The sequence below is a fragment of the Lynx rufus genome, unplaced genomic scaffold (genome assembly GCF_022079265.1).
Source record: "Lynx rufus isolate CCGP_SWC_20201006 ecotype Redwood Valley unplaced genomic scaffold, mLynRuf1.p SCAF_2, whole genome shotgun sequence".
NCBI classification, from domain to species: Eukaryota; Metazoa; Chordata; class Mammalia; order Carnivora; family Felidae; genus Lynx; species Lynx rufus.
In genome coordinates this window covers 95,513,374-95,526,477 of record NW_025814834.1, presented here as the reverse complement: position 1 = coordinate 95,526,477, position 13,104 = coordinate 95,513,374, and the positions used below count along the sequence as shown (strand labels likewise).

Sequence of the window (13,104 nt, the reverse complement as noted above, 5' to 3'; positions counted from 1 at the left end):
CTAACAGGTATGGGATTAAATTTGGTATGATAAAAATGTTCTGGAATTAGATGATGGAAATGATTACACAAATTCAAAAATATATTAAAACCCACTGAATTATATATTTTTAAAAGGTATATTTGTATTAAGCTAATTACATTCCAAAAGGGGGCGAAGGGATCTGCTCCATCCCCAAACCCTAATGTTCTTTTCCAGAGGCAACTAATGTTACTTGTTTCTTGAGTACAATTCCTTAAATAGACTGCATACATACAAACATTCATTTGCGTATCTATATATTCCTTATTAAAAACAGAAATATGAGCATAGCAGATACATTGTCCTAGACTTTTTTCTCTTTACAATTTAACTTCAATATCATTCTACCTTACAATATAACTCAGTGATTATTCCATTTCAACATAGGTAAGTATTCCTCATTCCTCTTTATTTCTTAGATACGCTATAATTTAGTTTGCTAGTCTTTTGATGCTACAAATAATGTTGCAATTAATTTTCTCACATATATTTCCATTACAAGTGTATTAGTGGAACACATTTCTAGAAGTAAAATTTCTGGTTGAAAATGTGTTTTTCTTATTTTATTTTCATAGACTTCCATTATTGATTTAATGTCACTCTTTTTTACCGAATTACAAGTTCTCTGAAGACAGAGAACGTTTCTGTTTGCTGGCCAGGATAATCCAGATTCTAACACATTGCTTGACATACCACTTTATGTATTTGTAGATGGACAAGCCTTTGTACTTTGTTGTACAAAGTATCAAATAGAGATTCAAGCTACATCATTAAAAAAAAAAAAAAAAAAAACAGACAGGGGCGCCTGGGTGGCGCAGTCGGTTAAGCGTCCGACTTCAGCCAGGTCACGATCTCGCAGTCCGTGAGTTCGAGCCCCGCGTCAGGCTCTGGGCTGATGGCTCAGAGCCTGGAGCCTGTTTCTGATTCTGTGTCTCCCTCTCTCTCTGCCCCTCCCCCGTTCATGCTCTGTCTCTCTCTGTCCCAAAAATAAACGTTGAAAAAAAAAATTAAAAAAAAAAAGACAATGGTTCAGTTTATAGAGATAGGAATTATTTGGGCATTGGTTTTTGTTTGTCTTTACTTTTTATCCAGTTGTTTCTTATTTTCTCCCTCCTAACTCTAGTATGTTTTCAAAAATCATGGGACCAGGGGTGCCTGGCTAGTTCTGTCCATGGAGCATGGAACTCTTGGTCTCAGGGTTGTGAGTTCAAGCCCCACAATGAGTGTAGAGATTACTTAAAAATAAAGTCTTTAAAATATATACATATGGGATATATATATGGGATATATCCCATATATATGGGATATGGGATATCCCATATATATATATATATATATATATATATATATATATATATACGTATATATATATATAGGATCAATTGCAACATGTCATTCTAAGAAATACAGAATCTTTATTTTATCTAAAGATATCAGCATGCTTTATTGAATAAATACTTGCTTCTTATATTTGAGAATTATATATTATTTTAAAAAGGGAGGATGGAGGTTGATTTGCAACTTTAAGAAACCCAATAGCGACACCTGCTGGAGAAAATGTCAGAATACGTTTTGAATTCATTAAATCTTTAACATTTTAGATCAGTTTGTTTCTATTAACTGGAAGGAATTTGTTATTTTATCATAGGAGTGCTTGTAATAAGTTAATATAATTGTATTTAGAGGAGGTTCTTTGATGCTCTATAAAAAATTTTTTTCAGGATAAAGTCATTTTGGGAACTGATTACCCCTTTCCACTAGGGGAGCTGGAACCTGGAAAATTAATAGAGTCCATAGAAGAATTTGATGCAGAAACAAAGGTATATGCCTTTTACTTCATGGTCTCCTTCCTGAGTTTTCCTGCTCTAATTCTTTGGTTTCAGAGTATGTACTTTGATACGTGACAACAAAGAACAAGGGAAACATTACACCTAATATTCCTAGAACTGTTACTGGAAATAGCAAAACTATTAAAGAGCAAAGGAAGATGTGGTTTATATATGTGTGTGTGTGTGTGTGTACACACACACACACATATCTATATTACTCAGCCATAAAAAAAGAATGAAATCTTGCCTTTTGCAATAACATGGATGGAGTTAGAGTATAATGCTAAATGAAATGAGTCAGTCAAAGACAAACACCATATGATTTTTAGTCATATATGGAATTTAAGAAACAAAACAAATGAACAAAGCAGAAAAAAAAGAAACAAACCAAAAAACAGACTCTTAACTATAGAGAACAAACAGATGGTTACCACAGTGAGGTAGGTTGGGGGATGGGTAAAACAGGTAAAGGGGATTAAGAGTACAACATCTTGATGAGGACCAAGTAAAACTACTGAATCGCTATATTATACACCTGAAACTAATACAACAGTGTACGTTAACTAACTGGAATTCAAATTTTTTTAACTACTTTTTTAAAAAGCTGAAAGCCAACCTAGTACAACTAAATTCATAAAGCAGAGAAAGAAAACTGTCAAGAAGCATATCACAATAACACATTTATGTTTACATGTTAGATGAATAGGAAAAATGCCTAAGTTTTTCCTTTAATATTTCTGTAACAAATCTACCAATCTCAAAAATTGTAATGATTCCCATTATTTGGATCTTAAGACTAAAGTCTTGATTAACAGAACTCAAAGAACCAGAACTCTCAAGTAACAATTTTCTTCTTTCGGCATTTGACTTTTAGGGTGGGTAAATGATACTAAAATGTGCTATAATGCTGCCACTGCCTATTCTGCCCTTTAGGCTTATGAAGTCAAATGAGTTTATAATGAGATGCTGTGTCCCCAGATCCCCTCTCCTTTGTCATCCTCTTCCCTTCCTCACCAATACCCCTCAACAGAACAAGTTCTTCCTAAGGGCCTCACCATTAATCACAACTGGGGTCAAGGGTGGCCAAAGATGAAGACAGGGACAATTATTAACTGGGAAACTTCAGACTGCTTTCTACAGAAAGTCTCCCCTTTGCCACTTACCCATCGTAAAGCACTGAAAGTCTTGGATTGTTAAATATTCACTTATTTAAAGTAGGAAGCATGGTGCCTAGGTGGCTCAGTTGGCTAAGTGTCTAACTCTTGATTTTGGCTTAGCTCATGATCTCGCGCTTGGTGGGTCTGAGCCCCACATTGGGCTCTATGCTGACAGTGTGGAGCCTGCTTGGGATTCTCGCTCTCCCTCTCTCTCTGCCCCTCCCCGACTCATGCACATCCACTCTCTCTCTCAGAATAAACATTTAAGTTAGCTTAAACATAAACAAATAAAGTAGGAAGCTGTATGTAGTAAGGTTTTTTTTTTTTATTTTTCTTTTTGCAACAAACATTGAAAATGAAAAACTTTCTATAAAGGTAACCAAAATTAAACTGAAATCAAATTATCCTAAGTATCCCGATTAAAACTTTAATGGAGGGGCGCCTGGGTGGCTCAATCTGTTAAGCATCTGACTCTTGATTTTGGCTCAGGTCATGATCTCACAGTTCGTGGGTTCAAGCCCCACACCTGGCTCTGCACTGACAGTGTGGAGACTGCGTGGGATTCTGTCTCCTTCTCTCTCTGCCTCTCCCCTGCTTGTGCTCTCTCACTCTCTCAAAAAAAGTTAAAAAAAAAAAAAAAAAGAACTTACAAAACTTTAATGGAATAATAATTACTATTATTTTATACCTCTAGTTTTTTAATTTTATGTGCTATGATGATAATATTTCTTTATTTATTTTGAGAGAGAAAGTATGAGCAGGGGTAGGGGCAGACAGAGTGGAGAGAATCTCAAGCAGGCTCTGCACTGTTAGCATGGAACCCACCATGGGTTCAAGATCATGACCTAAGCCAAAATCAAGAGTCAGTCACTTAACCAACTGAGCCACCCAGGCGCCCCCATGCTTATGACTTTTAAGGTCAAAGTTTTTAAAAACTCTTGCATGAAAATTTTACACTGTCACAAATTCATGACATTCCTTAAAAGACTGCTCACTGTAACACTGTTTACAATAAAAGACTGAAAAGAATCTATAGGGGAATAGTTAAACAATAATATATCCATACAATGGAATGTATAAAAAAATTAAAAATCAATTTCCAAGATATATTAAGTTTAAAAAGCAAGGTACAAAACAACACATATTGTGTACTTCCATTTGTGTATAATATACTAACCATTTATGAAAAAACCTATATACCTAAATACAAGTATTTGCTTATATATGCATAAATACGTTTGGAAAAAACAGACAAGAAACTAATAACTCTGGGAAGAAAAAGTACTGGTTGGGTGGCAGTAGTGAAAGGAAGCATCCATTTTGTATCTTTCGAATTTTGAGCCATATGAAGGTAAATCTCACTAAAACATTTTTTAAATGAAATAAACAAACCCATTTGATGACCATAACAACACTGGGAGGTAGACAGGTAGTTGCATTCCAGCATGCAGATGCAGAGGAGGAATACAAGATTTGGATGCTGGGTGATTTACCAAAGGCAATATTAACCGTTGGATTACAGCACATGGACCCAATCCCAAATCCAACACGCCAAAATGTATCTTCTTCAAACGGTAGTTGGTACCAACCTATTTGTAAAGGTAAAGCACACAGTTTCTCAGAGCAGCAGGAGTCACTTCTAAAAGCTTTCTTTAGAGGGAATGGTCCAAGTGTGGATCAAGGAAGAACCCTGAATAAGAGGTCCCTGCTCAAATCACCCACTCTCCAAGGCTGTTTGAGAACTCTGAAGCCGTTAAGATACACTGAAATGCATTAATATCCACAAATGTTACACAACTCCATACATTTCCTTCCATTCTTGCCTGCCCTTTGCAAGCTGGACATATATCAATTAGGGTATCACAAAAGTTACCCCTTAAGTCACAGGAGTTTCTTTGTGGAGCCGACCGAGTCTATAACTGGGAAGAAAGTGAAGAAAAATTTCAGAGTCCTTTTCTCATCTGAAATCTATAAATATACATACTTGTACCATATTCTGAGGTGCTTCATCTGTCACTTTTCTTGCACCAAAAGAGCTTACCTTTTATTCAGGGCCATGTGAAGAGATAACACATATGCCTAGAAACTGGAGGATGGCTACAAGATTTCTGGGCACTGTTTCCAGCTCTCCTGTCCCACAGACCTACAGTGTACCTTTTCTCTATGCAGTTGACGTTTGAACAACACTGAGTTAGGGATGCTAACTCCTACATCGAAATTCATGTATAACCTTTGACCCCCCCAAAAACTTAACTACAAATAGCCTGCTGTTGACCACAAGCCTTACCAATAACACAGTCAATTGACACATATTTTGTATATTACATGTATTATGCACCGTAATGTTACAATAACACCTAACTTTTTAAAAAACTTTTCACTACTTTTAGGTTACACAGTTTGCGAGTTTTTCCAAATTGTCACAAATCTCAAAAAATTTTTCCAATATATTTATTCAAAAAAATCCAAATGTAAGTGAACTTACACAGTTCAAACTCCTGTTGTTGAAGGGTCAACTGTATTTGCCTCTAAATAGTCCTTGAAACCCACTAGAGGGTCCTGCAGAGGTTTCCAAAGAAAGGCGTTTTTTCCTAAGAGAGCTCTCCCCCCTTATAATTCTCCTTTGTTCCCATGACCAAGTTTGAAACAGATTTCAAATAGTGGGGCAAAACAGGGGTCAAGAGATTCATTGTTTAACTTGCTAATATTTTTCTCTCACATTGGGAAATTCATCTTTTAAAAACCTGATAAAGACACTCAATAAGTATTTTAAAACAACCATTAAATAATGCTTTAAAAAAAAACCTTGGGGCACCTGGGTGGCTCAGTTGGTTGAGCATCCCACTCTTGACTTCAGCACAGGTCATGATTCCAGGGTCATGGGATTGAGGCCCACACTGGGCTTCTGGCTGAGTGTGGAGCCTGCTTAAGATTCTCCCTCCCTCTCTCTCTCTCTCTCTCTCTGCCCCACCCCCCTCAAAAACAAAACAAAATAAAATAAAATAAAACTTTTTTTTCTTTTGCAGGATAGACTCAAAGCTGGCAATGCCCTAGCATTTTTGGGTCTTGAGAGAAAACAATTTGAATGACTTGCATTTACTACAAAGACAAACATTCAAGAAGATATTTTATTTTTGTTTTTAAATATGTATCACACATGCATTACTAAAATCTTATTTTGAACTATTTTATCCAGAAATAGGATATACACAAATGTTCTAAATTATTCATAACAAAAATGAGTCACAGAATTTGTTTTCATTCTGAAAAGCAATATATTATTTCATGTGCAAATCAAAAATGATTTTCCCAGCGCTTTTTAAATTAATGGCAGAAATAAAAACCAAATGTCATTCATGATTTATATGGAGAAAGACCAAAACCAGACTCATCCTGGAGGGCTGAGGTAGGTTCTCCACTTTGAGCAAGTATATGTGAATGGGGCCCAAATAACCTGTTTTCATTCACTTTTAACACCTTCCATTGGTCCACAACTGGACTGGGAATGCTTTAGAGTCCAAAAAAATAAGTGATATGTACACACACACACACACACACATATACATACATATATATACACATATATACATACATATATATAATATATCCCATAATCCCTAGAGAGTTTATAGTCCAATTAAAGAGGCAAGACACATGTTCATGGAATAATTACTAAACAATATATTAGGAGTTATAGAAGTTTCAGTAAGAAAAATTCATTTGGGTTCAAACTGGAGCAGATCTGCACAGAAGTTGGGCTGAGTCTCTAAGGATAGAAAGGCTTGTTCAGAGTTGGAGGATAGGAAATAGACAAAGGGGCAAAACTATAAGAACAGGGGTTTCAAACTGAATGAGAACTTACCTATTCTGGAAAACAGTTCCAGTCTATAATTTACCTTTACCAGAAGCTCTTTTAATTTAAAATACTGAGCAAAATGTGTAAAGATAGTTATGGAGATTGAGCAGAGTGATACCAGTGTAGCCTTATTCTACTTACTTCATTTATGGTGGTCTCATCTGGGCTCCTGAAAATGAACTTGGTCTTGGAGGGGGTGATGAACATCTGTGGTTCATGTACCTCTGGCTGAATTCTAAAAACCAAATATAATTTTTCAAAATTACCCTCTTGCCTTGTATTCATTCATAGTTCTTTTCCCTTCCATTAGTTCAGAAAACCAAGAGTTCAGTATTGGCATGTAATTTTTAAGTTTTTTTGAAAAGTCAATACATGAATATATTAGAAGAGCTCAAAAAGATCAAATTCAACCTATCCTAAAAGGAACCCATTTTAACTGTTCTTTTGGATATTCTTGCAGAGATCATCTAGGACAATACAAGTACTTACATGTGCAGATTCCTTTGTTCATTTTACCCAGACAGTGGCATCTTGCTTGTTTTTTCTACTGAATACCTTGGTGACCATTCCACATTTAAGCTGCCTTCTTTTTATAACAGTCTATCTTCGTTGATAACTTAAGTTTGGATGCATTCTAAAGCTCTACAATTAAACTCAGCCCCCACGTTTTATGTCTTTCATACCACAGTTTACATTTTTTTATCTTATGTATCCATTAACAAATTATTATAGTTACAGTTAATAATGCTTTTCTTTTAACCTTCACACAAGATTTAGAAGTGATTAACCCAACACCTTTGCAACATTAGATTATTATGATTTTTTACTACATACTTACCTTTATCGGTGAGATTTATATTTTCATATGTTTTCTGTTACTAATTAGTACCCTTTAATTTCAGCTTAAAGAAGTCCCTTTAACATTTCGTGTAAGGCCAGTCTAGTGGTGAGGAGCTCCTTGAGATTGTCTTTGTCCGGAAATTTCTTTATCTTTCAATTCTGAAGGACAACTTTGCCAGGCATTCTTAGTTGACAGTTTTGTTTTGTTTCCCTTTCAACACTTGGATGCCTTCTTCCTTTTACTAGCTGAACAGTATTACATTGCAATTCAATTCAAGGACAGTCATGCTTCCACTCTTTTGCAGTGATAAACTACTACTAAGAACACCCTTATGACATAAAAATGTTGAAAATCTTTTCGTATGCTTATTTGCCATCTGTATATCTTCTTTGTGAGATGTGTGTTCAGATCTTTTACCCAGTTTAAAAGTGGGACGTTTTCCTCTCAACAAAGTGGGTTTAGAGGAAACATACCTCAATCTAGTAAGAGCCATATATGAAAAACCCACAACCAACATCATACTCAATGGTGAAAAACTGAAAGCATTTCCTCTAAGGTCAGTATCAAGAGGATACCCACTCTCACTACTTTTATTCAACATAGTCCTCAAAGTCCTAGCCACAGCTCAGACAACAAAAAGAAGTAAAAGCCATGCAAATTGGTAAGGAAGAAGTAAAACTCACTATTTGCAGATCTTATATATAGAAAATCCTAAAGACTCCACCAAAAAACTATTAGAAACTGATAAAAAATAAAATATCCAAGAATAAACTTAACCAAGAGGTAAAAGACCTGCACTGTGAAAACTACAAAACACTGACACAAACAAAAGGAAAGCTATTACATACTGATAGATTTGAAGAATCAACATTGTTAAAATGTGCATACTACCCAAAGCAATCTATAGATTTAATGCAATCCCCATCAAAGGTAACAGCACTCCAGATGATCTTATGTGTTAACTTGCCTCAAGATAAAACATTCCTTACTTGCTGACCTGAGTCCCTTGATCTGTAACAGAACTAATTTACTTTCTTCGAGATTTGCAGACCACTGATCTTGAGGAATAAGGACCAGAACTTTCCCAGGTCACAGAAGCCAGCAATTCTGTTTGAAGCCACCTAGGCTTTCTCATTAGCCTAAAATTTTTTTAGCAAAGTGTTTTTTTTTTTATGCCACTCAAATGATTTTACTGACCTCTCATTGTTATCTGTAAACCCAGCCCTTCTCTGCAGAAAGAACAGAGTACTACTGCATATCATGAAACAAGAACCAGACTCTGTTGCACAACCCACAAACACTGAGATAACTTTTGTAGCTAGCATCAAGTCTTCACATAATCAAGAAAGGTTGCAGGCCACTGCACTGTTTGCTGATTAACCACCCTAAACTTCTTTAAAAACTCCTGCACCAGGCAGAAACCTCGGAGTTGGCTTTTGTTTCGTTTTTTTTAATTTAAAGTTTTATTTAGTGGGATGCTTGGGTGGCTGAGTTGGTTAAGTCACGATCTCATGGTTTGTGGTCCTTGTATCAGGCTCTGTGCTGACAGCTCAGAGCCGGAAGCCTGCTTCAGATTTTCTCTCACTCTATCTATCTCTATCTCTTGCATGTGCACACTCTCAAAAAATAAACATTTAAAAAATAAAATAAAGATTTATTTATTAATTTTGAGAGGAAGAGATAGAGTGTGAGTGGGGGAGGGGCAGAGAGAGGAAGACAGAGAATCCCAAGCAGGCTCCACACTGTCAACACAGAGCCCAACGCAGGGCTCGATCTCACTGACCACGAGATGATGACCTGAGCCTAAGTTGGACACTTAATCAACTGAGCCACCCAGAGGCCCCTTGGAGTCAGCTTTTGGACAAGAGTTCACCTTCTCCTCAGGTTGCCAGCCTTCAGATTAAAGCTCAAATTCCTTTCTAATCAAAATTTGTCTCTTGAGTGGCACCTGAGTGGCTCAATCAGTTGAGTGTCCAACTCTTGATTTCAGCTCAGGTAATGATCTCACAGTTCATGGGATCCAGCCCTATGACCAGAGCTGCATTGACAGTGGGGAGCATGCTTGAGATTCTCTCTCTCCCTCTCTCTCTCTGCTCCTCCCCTGGTCATGCACATGCGCTCTCTCTCTCTCAAAATAAATCAATAAACTTTTAAAAAACAAACGAAAAAATTTGCTCTTGAGTAATGGCTTTTCAAGCAATGGGCAGCCGAACTTGCTGGAGGTATCACAATCCCAAATTTCAAGATATACTACAAAGCTGTAGTAATCAAAACAGTATAAAAAATGGACACATAGATCAATGGAACAGAATAGAACCCAGAAATAAACTCATGCTTACAAGGCATGAGGCAAAAATATACAATGAGGAAAAGACAATCTCTTCAATAAACAGTTCTGGGGAAACTGGACAGCTACATGCCAAAGAATGAAAGTGGACAACTTTCTCACACCAGACACAAAAGTGAACTCAAACTGGATTCAAGATCCGAGATCATAAAACTCCTAGAAGAAAATATAGGCACTAATCTCTTGGACATCAATCTCAGCAGCATCTTTGTATGTATGTCTTCTCAGGTAGAGGAAACAAAAGCAAAAATAAACTACTGGGACCACATCAAAATAAAAAGCTTTTGCATTGTGAAGGAAACCACCAAAAAAACAAAATGAAGATATTTGCAAATGATATATCCAATAAGCGGTTAATATCCAAAATAAATTAAGAACTTATACAAGTTTACACCAATAATAATAATAATAATAATAATATAATAATAATAATGAAATTCCAATTAAAAATAGCCAAAGGAAAAAACATTAAAAACATTTTTTTTTAAATGCTAAGGGGCTCCTGGATGGCTCAATCAGTTAAGTGTCCAACTTCAGCTCAAGTCATGATCTCAGTCCGTGAGTTCAAGCCCCGTGTTGGGCTCTGTGTTGACAGCTCAGAGCCTGGAGCCTGCTTCAGATTCTGTGTCTCCCTCTCTCTCTGCCCCTCCCCTGCTCATGCTCTGTCTCTCTCTGTCTCGAGAATAAATAAAAACATTTAAAAAAATTAAAAATGGGCAAAGGACCTAAATAGTCATTTTTCCAAAAAAGACAGATGGCCAACAGACACATGAAAAGATGCTCAACATCACTAATCATCGAGAAAATGCAAACCAAAGCCACAATGAGACATCAACTCATACCTGTCATAATGGCTAAAATTAAAACCACAAGAAATAGGGGTGTCTGGATGGCTCTGTTGCGTCCAACTTTTTATTTCATCTCAGGTCATGATCTCACGGTTCATGAGATCAAGCCCCGCATTAGGTTCCGCACTATCAGCAAAGAGCCTGCTTAGGATTCTCTCTCCCTTTCTCTGCCTCTCCCCTCCTTGCACATGTGCTCTCTCTAAAAATAAAAAATAATTAAAAAAAAAAAAAAAGAAAGAACAAGTGTTGGTGAGGATGTGGAGAAAAAGGTACCCTTATGTAGTATTGGTGGGCATGTAAATTGGTACAGACACTGGTACAGAGGTTCCTCAAAAAGCTAAAAATATGGGAATGCAAGCTGGTGCAGCCACTCTGGAAAACAGTATGGCAGTTCCCCAAAAAACTAAAAACAGAACTACCCTATGACCCAGAAATTGCACCACTAGGCATTTACCCAAGGGATACAGGTGTGCTGTTTCAAAGGGACACATGCACCCCCATGTTTATAGCCGCACTATCAACAATAGCCAAAGTATGGAAAGAGCCCAAATGTCCATCGATGGATGAATGGATAAAGAAGATGTGGTATATACATAAAATGGAGTGTTACTCGGCAATCAAAAAGAATGAAATCTTGCCATTTGTAACTACGTGGATGGAACTGGAGGGTATTATGCTAAGTGAAATTAGTCAGAGAAAGACAAAAATCATATGACTTCACTCATATGAGGACTTTAAGAGACAAGACAGATGAAAAAAGGGAAACAAAAATAATATAAAAACAGGGAGGGGGACAAAACAGAAGAGACTCATAAATCTGGAGAACAAACTGAGGGTTACTGGAGGGGTTGTGGGAGGGGGGGATGGGCTAAATGGATAAGGGGCGCTAAGGAATCTACTGCTGAAATCATTGTTGCACTGTATGCTAACTAATTTGGACATAAATTTAAAAAAATTAAAAATAAAATTAAAAAAAAAAGCTAAAAATAGAGGGTGCCTGGGTGGCTCAGTCATTTGAGCATCCGACTCTTGATTTTGGCTCAGGTCATGATCTCATGGTTTGTGAGTTCAAGATCTTCAGGGCTCCATGCTGACAGTGAGGAGCCTGCTTGGTAGTCTCTCTCGCTCTCTCTCTGCCCCTCTCCTGCTCTCTGGCATGCACCCTCTCTCTCAAGCTAAACTTAAAAAAAAAAAAAAAAGTTAGATGGGGCACCTGGGTGGCTGAGTTGGTAAGCATCCGACTTCAGCTCAGGTTATGATCTCACAGTTTGTGAGTTAGAGCCTCGCATCGGGCTCCTTGCTGACAGCTCAGAACCTGGAGCCTGTTTCAGATTCTGTGTCTCCCTCTCTCTCCGCTCCCTCCCTGCCCATGCTCTCTCTCTCTTTCAAAAATAAATAAAACATTTTTAAAAAGTTAAAAATAAAAGTACCCCATGATCTAGTAATTCCACTACTAGGTATTTACCCAAAGAAAATGAAAACACTAATTTGAAAAGATACATGCACCCCTATGTTAATTGCAGCATTATTTACAATAGCCAAGATATGGAAGCAATCCAATCACGCATCTATGGATGAATAAAGACATCAAGTGTGTGTGTGCACACACACACAATGATATATTACTCAGCCATAAAAAAGAGTGAGACCTTGCCATTTGCAACAACAGAGATGGACATAAAGGGTGTTATGCTAAGTGAAATAGACTAAGACAAATACAATTTCACTCATATTTGGAATCTAAAAAAACAAACAAAACTCTTAAATACAGAGAACAAACTGGTGGTTTCCAGAGGGGAGGTTGGTAGGGGGATGGGTGAAATATATAAAGGGGATTAAGAGATACAATTTTCCAGTTATAAAATAAGTCAGTGAGATAGAGTACAGCATAGGAAATATAGTGAATAATATTGCAATAACATATGGTAACAGATGAAAAAAATATATTGCAGTGAGCACTGAGTAATGTATAGAATTGTTGAATCTACATATTCTATGCCTAAAACCGATATATGTTATGTTTCAATTTTTTAAAAATTGGGATGTATTACTGTTGAATTCTAAGAGTTCTTTTATATTTTGGATATAAGTATTTTATCAGATACGTGTTTGCAGATTTTTTCATATTTTTACTTTCTTTGCGGGGTCATTTGCAGAGCAAAGGTCTTTAATTCTAGTGAAATCCAACTTAATCTTTTCTTTCAT

The 13,104-nt window shown here is 36.7% G+C and overlaps 1 protein-coding gene across 2 annotated transcripts in view; it reads left to right on the top strand.

Annotated features, from left to right (window-relative positions):
- The window catches only part of ACMSD (aminocarboxymuconate semialdehyde decarboxylase), a 54,175-nt gene extending 48,079 nt beyond the window's left edge, over window positions 1-6,096 (top strand). For both annotated transcript variants that reach the window (XM_047083947.1, XM_047083948.1), the window contains 2 exons: window positions 1,743-1,841; window positions 6,034-6,096. In XM_047083947.1, coding sequence (XP_046939903.1) covers window positions 1,743-1,841; window positions 6,034-6,096 — 162 coding nt within the window. The remainder of the gene's footprint in view (window positions 1-1,742; window positions 1,842-6,033) is intronic.
- Window positions 6,097-13,104: the final 7,008 nt, after the last annotated feature.